Source organism: Oncorhynchus kisutch, linkage group LG3 (genome assembly GCF_002021735.2).
Source record: "Oncorhynchus kisutch isolate 150728-3 linkage group LG3, Okis_V2, whole genome shotgun sequence".
In the NCBI taxonomy this organism is placed as follows: Eukaryota; Metazoa; Chordata; class Actinopteri; order Salmoniformes; family Salmonidae; genus Oncorhynchus; species Oncorhynchus kisutch.
The window spans coordinates 44855746-44869680 of record NC_034176.2 but is presented as its reverse complement, the minus strand read 5'-3'; the positions used below and the strand labels follow the sequence as shown (position 1 = coordinate 44869680).

Genomic DNA, 13935 nt, shown 5'->3' with positions numbered 1-13935 from the left:
TAGTGACTGGGTGTATTGATATATCATCCAAAGCCTAATTAATAGCTTCACCATGCTCAAAGGGATAGTCGGCGTCTGCTTAAATTTTTTTTTTTACACATCTACCAATCGGTGCCCTTCTTTGCGAGGCATTTAAAAACGTCTTTGTGGTTGAATCTGTGCTTGAAAATCACTACTCAATTGGGGGACCTTGTAATTATCTGTTTGTGTTTATTTATTTATTTTACCTTTATGTGTGGGGTACAGAGATGGGGTAGTCATTCAAAAATCATGTTAACCCCTATAATTGCACACACAGTGATTCCATGCAGCTTATTATGTGATTTGTTAAGCAAATCTTTACTCCTGAACTTATTTAGGTACGCCATAACAAAGGGGTTGAATACTTATTCACTCTAGACATTTCAGCTTAATTTTTTTAATGAATTTCAAATGTTCTACAAACAGATTTCTACTGACATTATGCGGTATTGTGTGTAGATCAATGACACAAAATCTAAATGTAATCAATTTTAAATTCAGACTAATGCAACAAATGTGGAACAAGTAAGGGGGTGTGAATACTTTCTGAAGGCTCTGTACTATATGCACCCACTCATTCATTCATGCGGACCCAAATGCATGCTTGTGCACTCCCCCATACACACGTGAGCATATTTACACACACACACACTAATCTAAACCGCTTCCCTAAACACCTCCCTTAGCACAACGGCATTCATAGATCCTCAAATTATTCCCGAACACACACCAAACGGTGTAAGTGGGTAGAGGGAGGACAGGGAAGCAATTGTTGAACCAACCCAACAGCACTGTTACAACCTGTTGTTGCCTCGTTGCGTCATATCACACATTTCTACTGAGAAGGAAAGGAGCAGGAGGAGAGCAAAAAAAGAGGGAAGAGAGGGAAGAGAAGTGTCCCTTGAGTGAGCATATGGCTTATTAATTTTCTCCATTTCTATCTCGGACCCTCTCTCCTTCTATCACACTCATTTACACTGAATGGACAAAACATTAGTACTGACTGGGTGAATCCAGGTGAAAGCTATGATCACTTATTCATGTCACTTGTTAAATCTGTCTAAAAGACCAGTTAAAGAAGGAAGTCTTGAGACAATTGAGACATGGATTGTGTGAATGGGCAAGACAAAAGATTTAAATACCTTGGAACGGGGTATGGTAGTGGGTGCCAGGTGCACTGGTTTGAGTGTGTCAAGAACTGCAACGCTGCTGGGATCCTCACCCTCCACAGTTTCTTGTGTGTATCAAGAATGCTCCACCACCCAAAGGACATTCAGGCAACATGACACACTGTGGGAAGAATTTGAGTCAACATAGGCCAGCATCCCTGTTGAACACTTTCAACACTTTGTAGAGTCTATGCCCCGACTGAGGCTGTTCTGAGTGCAAAAGGGGGTGCATCTCAATATTAGGAAGGTGTTCAGAATGTTTTGTGCACTCAGTGGCTTTGAAACCTTTTGAAACCCCTACCACGTGGGTAAAATCACTGATGCTCTCTCTCTCGTGCACTCTTCTCTCTCCTTTATTTTCTCTCTTTATCTCACCTCTCTCTCTCTCTCTGTCTCTGTCTCTCTGTGTTCTTTTATCTGGCGGAAGCTGTCTATCCAGATTGAGCGGGGGGCTTACGTCAGGTTTTATTTGAAGCTCTTACTGGAGAGGTTTGAGCTCAACAGGAGGAGAGGGGAGACCGACCAGGATGATGCAATGAAGAGACACACACACACACACACACACACACACATTTGGAATAGTTTATTTGGATTCACTGTCAAGCCTATAATCATGGAAACAAAAACACGGTCTCCGCACTCACACTCTCTCTCTCACTCACACACACACACACACACACAGTGTGTTTTCCCTGTTGGCATGTCGGAAGGGCCAGTGACCGATTGCAGGATGTTTGAATACATTATGATTTTCTATAGCTAAAGGGTGTATTTATCGTTCTATGTAAGGTCTATAACAGCAGAGGCCAGTAAGAAACATGGCGCCTATTTCATTCAGAACAATCTGACCATGAACTGAGAAGTTGCCAGTAGTTTACCCATTCCTAACTCTGATATCAGTGGTGGAATGAATCAATGTTTTTAAAAACGTCTAACCCATATTTTTCACAGGTTTTGCAAAGCAGTAATTATGTAAGTTGTATGTGTGAACTGAACTTTAGTTTAACAGAGTAACGCTTCATTCTAAAAAGCAACGGTTCCTTGTGTATCCTTTGGGGGTTCTTCAAATTGAAACTGTGGGGGAACCCCTATAAGTTCTTCGAAGAACCCTTTTAATGGGTCCTCAAAGAACCTTTTGAATAACCTTTTGCGGTTCATTTTTGAACTAGCCCCTTCACCTAATTATTATTGTTATTATTATTATTCATAGTAATATGCATAACACTAATATCAATAACACAATATTTTAGTTGTCCGTGTTTAATGATTTCAGTGGCAAAGTAGAATAAAAAATCCAAGTATGAGGTTAACTCCCACCTTTGCCCCAAGTCCAATGGGTATATCCACTGGTGTGTTGCTATTGATGTTCTCCGCATCCATAGCCAGAATGATTTTTGCAGTGCATGGTGAATCGAACAGGCTTCCTGTTATATTCATCAGAGGCGTAGGGATGTTGAAGTCTGTGAATCCCCAAAAATAGTAATTATACAGATCATTAACAAAATATGCACACGACAGCATTCATACCTTGTGAATGAAAAAATAATAATGTTTTGATGATGTTTTTCACCTTGTCCATAATGTAGAGGCCTATGGGATGAGGTAAATGTGATCTGCATAACATACCAATAGACATACCTCTTGTATGCCTCGTCTGTATACCTACAGACACAAAAGTGAGCAGTTCAGTCATTCTCACCCAATACAGCTAGCATTCAACACATTCTTATAGCCTACATATTCTTACCTCTGTTGGTTGATATCCATTGAATTGTGTCCCTTTTCAATTTTTTATAAAGATTGGCACAAATATAAAAAGATAGATGGTATCATCATAAAACAATATCAATTTAGACATACATGGGACAAACCTTAAATTGAGGAGATCTTACAAATGTTCAGTTAAGTGCCTGCGCCTGTTCTTTCAACTTCAAATCCAAATATTTCAGTTGAGCAGTTCGGTTCCTGTAAGAACCCCCACCAACTAAGGAGGTTCCTTGATGAACCCCACCTCCTATAGGGTTCTTGGAATAACCTTTTTGGGGGCAATTTTCAGTGCCAAGAACCCTAAGGTTCTTCAAAAAACTGAGAGGATCTTTTTGAACCCATCATGTTTTGAGTGTATAGCAAGAATCTAACACAATGCACAGTATTGTAATGTACACATTAGAACCCTTGTACCCAGGCTGTCATGCATCGAGAAGAGGGCACAACAAAGCCTATTCCCCCTCAGGAGACTGAAAAGATTTGGCATGGGTCCCTCAGATCCTCAAATGGTTCTACAGCTGCACCATCGGGAGGATCCTGGTTGCATCACCACCTGGTATGGCAACTGCTCGGCCTCCGACCGTGTACGGCCAAGCTTCCTGCCATCCAGGACCTCTATACCAGGCGGTGTCAGAGGAAGGCCCAAAACATCGCCAAGGACTCCAGCCACACTAGTCATAGACTGTTCTCTCTGATACCACACGGCAAGCGGTACCGGAGCGCCAAGTCGAGGTCAAAAAGGCTTCTTAACAGCTTCTACCCCCACGCCATAAGACTCTTGAACAGTTAATCAAATGGCAATCTTGACTATTTTCATTGTCACCCCCCCATTTTTATGCAGCTGCTTCTCTCTGTTTATTAACCATGCATAGTCACTTTAGCTCTACTTACATGTACATATTACCTCAATTACCTCGACTAACCGGTGCCCCCGCACATTGACTCTGTTCCGGAACCCCCTGAATATAGCCTCACTACTGTTGTTTTATTGTTGCTCCTTAATTATTTATTATTTCATTTTTTCTTTCTTATCTGCATTGCTGGTTAAGGGCTTGTAAGTAAGCGTTTCACTGTAAGTATTCCACGGATGTGACAAATACAATTTGATTTTATTATGGATACTTCCTACATGTCCTATCTGTTTTTCACACCGTAACGCCCTCAAACTCAACTCTGGACCTCGAAGACCGTTTCACTGCATTTTTTCATTGTTCCTCTCTAATCAGGACTGATTTTGACTTGGGACACCAGGTGTTTGCAATTGTCCATTTAATACCCATTTAAAAATGAAATTCAAATAATAATAAAGGAGGCAACAAGGACAAAACAATATAACTTGAAACTAACGTAAACCTCCTACAGTGGTTACACAAGGTTTTTGATATATTTTTGTATCTGGAAAGAAGACTTAACTCTTTAGTAAGAAGAAACTCGTGAGAATTATGATGAAGATGTTGAGTGTCTGTGTGTGTTCCTGTCTCAGCCTGTGTACACCGTGTTTTTCTGCCTGTGTAAAAAAAGAAAAAGAAAAAAAAGTGTATGTGCGTAATCATGTGGCCCTCTGCTCTCTCTGTCTGTGTGTCCGTCCCTCCAATGAGATTAGGGGTTCTCCCATGGAAGTCATGGATGTTGAAGGCTGACCGCAGTACTGCAGGCATTGTTAGCAGAAAACAGGATCCCCAATTATTGTGAATGCAAAAAAGTAAATCTTTCGTGTAAATTAAAACAATTAATTGAATACAATCATGGTACCAATAATTGCTTTAAATACTCCAGGTGTATGTCCTTTAACCGATTATTTTAAAATTGAAATGATAAGGATAATTTAGTTGCAAATACCAGCCTGCAGTACCCCAGTCGGCCTTCAACTTTAGTTACTCAATGAGAGGGGGCAGCAGTGAGCTAGCCTGCAACGTCACTTCCTGGAGTAGCTCAAACTGCGCATGTTAAGTCTCCATGAGATGCCATCTTAACTGACTTAATTTGGCTTCAATGCGCTATTGAGTCTTCACATGGGAGGAATGGTGTCACGTGATCGATGGCATTGTTCATTTATATATACAGTCATTGGTGTGTCACTAACTGGAACAAAGCTCAGGCTATATGTCACATGTTTGATGGCCCAGCTGCAGTCTGGTGACTCACAACAGCCATACCTGCTGCTGCTAGCCTGTGCATCCGAGTGTGTCAGTGTGTGTGCGCATGTGTGGAAGTGTGTCTGATCTTCTGCTTGGATGAGCAACAGGAGCAGACAGTGAGCAGTCCATGCCTTACCATCTTCTTCTGCCCCCTCTACCCTGCCAACTGTTCATGTGACACACACACATTCAGCTTGTAATTCCTAGAAAGAATCAGGTTATATGGGGATGAGTAGGATATGGGAGCAGACAAGGTTGTACCAATTCAGTCTCTTGATCAGACTGTGTGTATGTGCATGTTTGTGTTGGTCTTTAGGTCCTGATTGTAAATGTAATCTCTATGTTGTGTGTAGGCGTCCAGTAACTCCATCATACACGTGTGTGTGTGTGTGTGTCTGCTACATGGATCGTGCCTTTCCTGACAAGCTGCTTAAATACCAGCCCCTCATGTCACGCCTCGGCTATCAGTGCAAGCTCGCTGTCCCGGCCATGTTCACAGGCTGATAGTACGTGGCCTTCAGATAGCAGGCCTGCATAAGACAAAGCAGCTAGCAAGTTACTACTCGGTGTCAGCAGTTATGGGCAGCATTGCTGTGTGGAGACGGTGCTATCTGTTTCCTTAGGTGTCCAGATATCCCTGTTCTGAAATGTTTGAATTCTTATTGTATGAATTATGATTTGTGGATTCATAAACTATTTAAAATTGTGTTTGTGTGTGTGTCTTCCATCCAGGTAGTGATCATAAATGCTGTCTGTCCGCACTGTTACGTCCTAACTTATTACCATCTCTCTCTCTACTTTTTGGCATGGGAAATGTGTACATTGCCAAAGCAAGTGAAATAGATAATAAACAAAAGTGAAATAAATAATAACATTTTTACAGTAAACATTAGTCACAAACATTGCAGATTCTAGTAACTCTCTCTCTTGCTCTCTGTATGTTTCCTCTCGTCCAGGTGGGTATGGTAAATGCCCGGCGCGTGGATGAGGAGCAGCAGCTGCAGTGAGGTGGAACATCGCGGTAACCGCGGTACCGTCTAGCCCCGCCCACCATGCCCTCGTCCACGCGGAAGGGAGCGCTGAAGGACCCCGAGCTGGCCGACCTCTTCTTCAAAGATGATCCCGAGGAAGTCTTCTGTGACCTGCACGAGATCGGCCATGGCAGCTTTGGGGCCGTCTACTTTGTGAGTAGTACCTCAGGGCTGGATACTAAATTGAGATATGTCTAACTCAGAAATTTACATTTCGTAAATTTTTATTAAAACATTAATTTTTTTTATGTAATCTTCATTTAGCTAAGCAAGTCATTTTAACTAGGCATTACTGAAATAATTTTCACAATACATTCAGTACTTAGATAGTATTTGAAGTTATTGGCCAACTATTGAACAGGGCCTATTTCATTTCAATTTCTCAACCAATGGAAATGCTTTCATGGCGATTGTCAATTGAAAGTGCTATTTAGTCCAGGACTGGCCCTGGTCAGTGTGTGTGTTTATATGCATTGGGTGAGTGCAATCCCTACTATTAACTGTCAGGATCATGTTAGACACCCAGTCTAGCTGTCTGTGGCTATAGATGTCCAGGGACAAGATCACTCGCTCTCTCAAGGTTGTCTAATATTAACTCTGCTGCCATTTCTGTTAAATTCTGTCTCTGCCGCATTTCTTAATCTGGTCGTCACTAATGGCAGAAGGCCTTTAAATCTAAATCAACGCAGAGCGGGAGAGAGGGGAGGATGAATCTGCTAGCACCAATCCCTCCATCCTCTCCTCCCTTCACCCCTCTCATCTCTCCCTCTAGCCCTCTCCTCCTTTTCCTCCTCCCCTCCCTCCATCCTCTTTCTTTCAAACCTCCATCCATCCTTTTCCCCCACCCCTTTCTTTCCACCTCCAACATCCCCCCCCCCCCTCCATCCCCCAGCCTGTCCATATGTAAGGCTGGGGGGAGAGGGATAAACGGAAGCCTTTCCTCCTAAGACAGCTGGTGATGGATGGATGGATGGATGGATGGATGGATGGATAGATAGATAGTAGGGCAGGCAGGAGATTTTACCTGGCCTGGTTGACTGACATTAGTCCTCCTCTAAGTCCAGTCATCTACCGGACAAGGCTACATTCATAGAAATATACTTATTAGAATGGGAAATGGTTTTAAAGGGGCAATCTTGATTCGAGGTCAATGGCTGTGTATCAATAATTTAACATTCCAAAATGGATATACCAATCCCAGAGTAGCCCTTTAAAATGTTCCAGTCAAATTGCCATAGTCTGAAGGGATTTGCCCATTTTAGTAATTCTATTTATATGGCTATGGTACTGTATGTCAGCATGCCACATGATGAGGCCATCAGTCTTGTCTGGCTGATTTGGCTGGCTAGTATGAAATCCTGGTGCCTTTTTGGTCATTGATACACTTCTTTACCCGCTGTGAGCTACTAGGATAGCTATCTGCAAGTGTTTGCTAGCTGCTGTGGCTAGCTCATAGCACTACTATGCATTCACATTCCTTCTGACCAAAGGCATGTGTATGGGGGGAAATTACTGAAATGGAATGAGGCACCATCAACGTTTGTATGAGGAAGCCATCCATGTGTTCTAAAAGCCTTAGGGGTTTTAACACGGCAATGTGCTAATTACTGCGTGGTTAAGTATCTAGCTAGCTAGCTTCTCTGTTGAGTTGCTTGTTTCCTCTATGCTTGTTTTCGTCTATGCTCATATTTGTAACTACAGGGAGTTTCCTACATATGTTTAGTATTGCCATCTTTTGAGGAGACAGTTGATTCTTGTTTCCCATTTACCCTCATTTGACTCAGAGCCATATATAGAGAGTGGCTACATCTCAGTCATATGACCCACTTGTACCAGTTTTTGGCTACCAACTGGATTCTAGCCAGCTGTTAAATATAGGCCTATATCATGTATCCAGACTACAGCTGTGTGTTTCTATTAGAAATGCCTGTTCTCACATTCACCTTTCTCTCTCGCTCTACATTTCTTTTCCCTCCTCTCACTCACTCCCCTCCTCTCTTCTCTCTTGCCTACTCTCACTGCCCTCTACTCCTCCTCAGGCCAGAAACTCCTACTCCAACGAGGTGGTGGCAATCAAGAAAATGTCCTACAATGGCAAACAGACCACCGAGGTGAGAGGACTGCAGCCTTTTACTCACTTTAAACACAAGTTGAACTAATTTAGCACTCTGTCTGCTTTATCAGTCACACCTCAGGCCTTGAAACAGAGGCTAAACAAGATGAGAGGACAACTAATACAAATGTTTTGAACTCCCTCTCAAACTCTTCCCTCTATGGCCAATGGGACGGTTACAACTCAGGACTTGAAATGGAGGTTCAACATTCCATGGGCAGTCCCTTCCTCTTTCCGCTATGATGGTCACAACTCGGTATCTTTGAAATCACAACCTGGCCACTGGAATGGTCACAACTTAGGCCTTGTAGCAGAGGTCAAATGAGACGAGAACAACTAACACAAACACTTTGAAATTACACACTGTTCCCACTCTGGCCACAGTATGGTCACACCTAAGGGCTTTAAACAGAGGTTCAACATTCCCTGCGATCCACAAGGCCTTGGGTTCCGTTCAAGGGTTGGGTTCAAACTCCTCTCTTGTGTAAATGGAACTGACCTATCCATAAACCCACTGCCCTGGCCAATATGTCAGGGCCAACATGCTGTGAATAGGGCTCTTTGCAGATGTGTTGATGTTGTTGACTCTTACACACTCTCTCTCTCATTCTCTCCCTCCTTCTCTCCTCAGAAATGGCAGGACATCATTAAGGAGGTCAAGTTTTTGGAACAGCTGCGCCATCCAAACACCATTGAGTACAAAGGCTGCTACTTGAAGGATAACACTGCCTGGGTCAGTGGAGTGTGGCAGAGCTGCCTGGGAAACCACTTTTTCCACCCTCTTCATCAGGCTGCTTCTATCTTTCAACGCTCTTTCTCTCTGTCTCACCATTTTCTATCTTTCCCATTTTTGTCTCTCTCTCATCCCTCTTTTGCATAGTTTCTCTGATTCTCTGTCTTTCACCATTTGTCTCCTTCTCTAAAACCTCCCTTTGATTGTAATAAATGAGGCCTTCCTTGTTTTTGTCTGAGTCATTATATAATAGAGATTTGGGGTTGTTGGCCATTTGTTTAAAGAGGCAACTCTCAATCTTGTGTGTGTTTTTGGGTGTCCACTTGTCTCTGACCTATGACCTTTCTGTCTCTTCCAGCTGGTGATGGAGTACTGCCTAGGCTCCGCATCAGATTTACTAGAGGGTGAGTAGTAAACACACATCCAGCGCGCGCACACACACACAAACATACTTATTCACCTAAACACACACAGTTCATTCAAAGAGAAGTTACAAAATCGCAATGAGAATATCAGTGTTCTTTTTGAGCATGTGCTTTATAAACCCATTAGTAATGCAACATTCATGGTAAGCAAGGAACCTTTTATCTCTAAACAGGGTGTGTAATATTCCACTGTGAATGTTCCTGTTCAGGGTCTCCAAATATTCCGCACCTTGGCCTACGTGATATATTTAGCACTTCTGTTTGTGTCCCGTCCTGGCTGTCATGGAAACTGTTTTAAACAGCCATGACAGTTGGCTGGTTTTGACCTATTTTTGTGTGTGTGTAGCACTTCTGAAATTCCTCCACTGTAGTTCTGCTTCCTTTGACTCTAAGGCAAGGCGTCGCTCTGCTAGCCTGGTCCCAGATTTGTTCGTGCTGTCTTGCCAACTCATATTGTCATCAAGTTGGTAAGACCGCACAAACAGATCTGGGGCCAGGCTTTCAGAGCAGCAATCCACCCACCGGGAATGTGTTTTATAACCCTTTTATCCCAACCCTGTTAGACTTTACACATTTAACAGATGCTTCTGGGGTTTGTTGTTGTGTGTCATATCAGGAAGGGCAGATTGCTTGTGTCTCTAGATAGCACTGACGGTTTTCCCCCTTGATGTATTTTCCTCTTCTTTGTACCCTCCATTCCAGTTCATAAGAAACCGCTCCAAGAGGTTGAAATTGCTGCCATAACCCACGGTGCCTTGCTAGGACTGGCTTACCTCCATTCCCATAATATGATTCACAGGTGAGCTTCCGGTCTACCTGTCTTCCATCTTCCCCCTCGTTAAAATGTTTGTCAGACAGCTTATGTTCTGAAAGAGCTGAAAAATCTGGATCACTACAAATCAACTGGGCTAGACAGTATGGACCCTCTCTTTCTAAAACTATCAGCCGAAATTGTTGCAACCCCTGTTACTAGCCTGTTCAACCTCTCTTTCGTATCGCGATCCCTAAAGATTAGAAAGCTGCCGTGGACACTAGACCCAAACTGTTACAGACCTATATCCATCCTGCTCTGCCTTTCTAAAGTCTTCGAAAGCCAAGTTAACCTCTAGCGACGAGCAATCCCGTATCCGGGAGCGTAATCATAGCCTCAAGCGCATTACCATAACGCAACTTTTCCTATTCATGAAAATCGCAAATGAAATGAAATAAATATATTCAAACACAAGCTTAGCCTTTTGTTAACAACACTGTCATCATATGCGTTACAGCCAACGCTAGACAAGCATTTGTGTAAGTTTATCATGGTATAATGCTATGCTAGCTCTGCTGGCAGCAGGCAACATTTTCACGAAAATAAGAAAAGCAACCAAATTAAATAATTTACCTTTGAAGAACTTCGGATGCTTTCACTCAGAAGACTCCCAGTTAGATAGCAAATGTTCCTTTTTTCCAAAAATATTATTTTTCTTGGCGAAATATCTCCCGTTTGTTCATCATGCTTGGCTGAGAAATCGACCGGAAAATGCTACCATTACAACGCCGAACTTTTTTCAAAATGAACTCCATAATATCGTCAGAAACATGGCAAACGTTGTTTAGGATCCATCCTCAAGGTGTTTTTAACATATGTATTCGATAATATATGCGTCGAGGCAGTTGGTTTCTCATAAGAAACGATTGGAAAAATGGCTACCTCAGTATTTTACGCAAGGTTTTCTCCGGGAGACACCTTGCGACCACTCGCCCTATATGGTCTCTTACAGCCATTCTCCAATGGAAATGCCTAAAAAGACGTCACAATGCTGTAGACACCTTGGGGAAAACGTGGAAAACGTAAGCTGACTCCTAGCTCCTTCACAGCCATATAAGGAGTCATTGGCATGAGGCGGTTTAAAAAAATGCGGCACTTCCTGATTGGATTTTTATCTGGGTTTCGCCTGTAACATCAGTTCTGTGGCACTCACAGACAATATCTTTGCAGTTTTGGAAATGTCAGAGTGTTTTCTTTCCATAGTCAAGCATCTTTTCGTGACAAAATATCTTGTTTAAAACGGGAACGTTTTTCATCCAAAAATGAAAAGAGCGCCCCCTATATCCAACTAGTTAACAAACAGTTCACCGACCATTTCGAATCCCACCGTACCTTCTCCACTGCAATCTGGTTTTCAAGCTGATCATGGGTGCACCTCAGCCACGCTCAAGGTCCTAAATGATATCATAACCGTCATAGATAAAAGACAGTACTGTGCAGCAGTTTTCATCGACCTGGCCAAGGCTTTCGACTCTATCACCGCGTTCTTATCGGCAGACTCAATAGCCTTGGTTTCTCAAATGACTGACTCGCCTGGTTCACCAACTACTTCTCAGATAGAGCTCAGTGTTGTCCAGACCTCTGGCAGTCTCTATGGGGGTGCCACAGGGTTCAATTCTCTGGCCTATTCTTCTCTCTGTATATCAATGATATCACTCTTGCTGCTGGTGATTCTCTGATCCACCTCCTACGCAGACGACACCATTCTGTATACATATGACCCTTCCTTGGACACTGTGTTAACAAACTTCTAAACGAGCTTCAACGCCATACAACACTCCTTCCGTGGCCTCCAACTGCTTTTAAATGCTAGTAAAAGTAAATGCATGCTCTTCAACGATTGCTGCCCGCACCCTCCTGCTCGCCTAGCATCCCTACTCTGGATGGTTCTGACTTAGAATATGTGGACAACTACAAATACCTAGGTGTCTGGCTAGACTGTAAACTCTCTTTCCAGACTCACATTAAGCATCTCCAATCCAAAATTAAATCTAGAATTGGCTTCCTATTTCGCAACAAAGCCTCCTTCACTCATGCTGCCAAACATACCCTCGTAAAACGGACTATCCTACTGATCCTTGACTTTGGCGATGTCATTTACAAAATAGACTCCAACACTCTACTCAGCAAATTGGATGTAGTCTATCACAGTGCCGTCCGTTTTGTCACCGAAGCCCCATATACTACCCACCACTGCGACTTTTATGCTCTCGTTGGCTGGCCCTTGCTACATATTTGTCGCCAAACCCACTGGTCATCTATAAGTCTTTGCTTATAATAATCCCCACCTTATCCCACCTTATCTCAGCTCACTGGTCTCCATAGCAACACCCACCCATTGCACACGCTCCAGCAGGTTTATTTCACTGTTCATCCTCAAAGCCATCACCTCCTTTGGCCACCTTTCCTTCCAGTTCTCTGCTGCCAATGACTGGAATTGAATTACAAAAATCACTGAACCTGGAGTCTTATATCTCCCTCTCTATCTTGAAGTATCAGCTGTCAGAGCAGCTTACCGATGGCTATGTACAGGTACAGTGAATCTGTAAATAGCACACCCACCTACGGCATCCCCATATTATTACTTACCCTCTTGCACCCCAGTATCTCTACTTGCACGTCATCATCTGCACATCCATCATTCCAGTGTTAATGCTAAATTGTAATTATTTCGCCACTATGGCCTATTTATTGCCTTACCTCCCTAACCTTACTACATTTGCACAATCTGTACATATATTTTTCTATTGTGTTTTTGACCGTACGTTTGTTTATCCCGTGTGTAACTCTGTTGTTTTTGTCTCACTGCTTTGCTTTATCTTGGCCAGGTCGCAGTTGTAAATGAGAACTTGTTCTCAACTGGCCTACCTGGTTAAATAAAGGTGGGGGAAAAAAAAAAAAAAAAATACATTTAAACACGTTTGAGCTCTTGCTGAGACGAGATATGTGGTGCCTCTGGTCTCATTGTTAAGTAATAATGAACTCATCAGAGAGAACATTCTTAGAGTTGTCATCTGCCAACCCTAATCTGTATTTCAATGTGCATTCCTACAGGCCCTTTTCTTGAACATCACTTACGGAGAATGTTATGTGAAACCTTTATCATTTTACCACCATGGCCCATAAAGACAAACATTACTGTTTTATCATGTTAAAAGTTCTGAAACCGAAAGTAAAGAATTTTTTTTTTTTATTCACCACATAAATTAATTGTGAGATTGTATGCCTCCCCAAGTACAGGCCTAAATAAATGTCTGCTCCTCTCACTGTTCAGCTGAGCTCAAGGAAAGGCGCCTAAATAAATGTGTGCTCCTCTCACTGTTCAGCTGAGCTCAAGGAAAGGCCTAAATAAATGTGTGCTCCTCTCACTCTTCAGCTGAGCTTAAGTACAGGCCTAAATAAATGTGTGCTCCTCTCACTGTTCAGCTGAGCTCAAGGAAAGGCCTAAATAAATGTGTGCTCTGAACCATATCCCACCACCCTATTCTAACCCTGTTTGACGTGTCATCGCTTTTTTTTTTCTCTCCAGAGATGTGAAAGCTGGAAACATCCTGCTAACTGAGCCAGGCCTGGTCAAACTGGCAGACTTCGGCTCTGCCTCAATCGCCTCTCCCGCCAACTCCTTTGTAGGAACACCTTACTGGTCAGTACCTACCATTTTGAAGGTAGAGTCAGCGATATGACGTAGATGCATAAAGTAAACAGCATAGTGGGTCAATTTCCGCAA

At 42.8% G+C, this 13935-nt stretch overlaps 1 protein-coding gene across 2 annotated transcripts in view; it reads left to right on the top strand.

The window, feature by feature from the left end:
* The window catches only part of taok3a (TAO kinase 3a), a 108298-nt gene that overhangs the window by 69349 nt on the left and 25014 nt on the right, over positions 1 to 13935 (top strand). For both annotated transcript variants that reach the window (XM_020475689.2, XM_020475695.2), the window contains exons 3-8: positions 6052 to 6279; positions 8166 to 8237; positions 8871 to 8972; positions 9331 to 9376; positions 10100 to 10196; positions 13738 to 13851. In XM_020475689.2, coding sequence (XP_020331278.1) covers positions 6148 to 6279; positions 8166 to 8237; positions 8871 to 8972; positions 9331 to 9376; positions 10100 to 10196; positions 13738 to 13851 — 563 coding nt within the window. In that variant the 5' untranslated portion in view covers positions 6052 to 6147. The remainder of the gene's footprint in view (positions 1 to 6051; positions 6280 to 8165; positions 8238 to 8870; positions 8973 to 9330; positions 9377 to 10099; positions 10197 to 13737; positions 13852 to 13935) is intronic.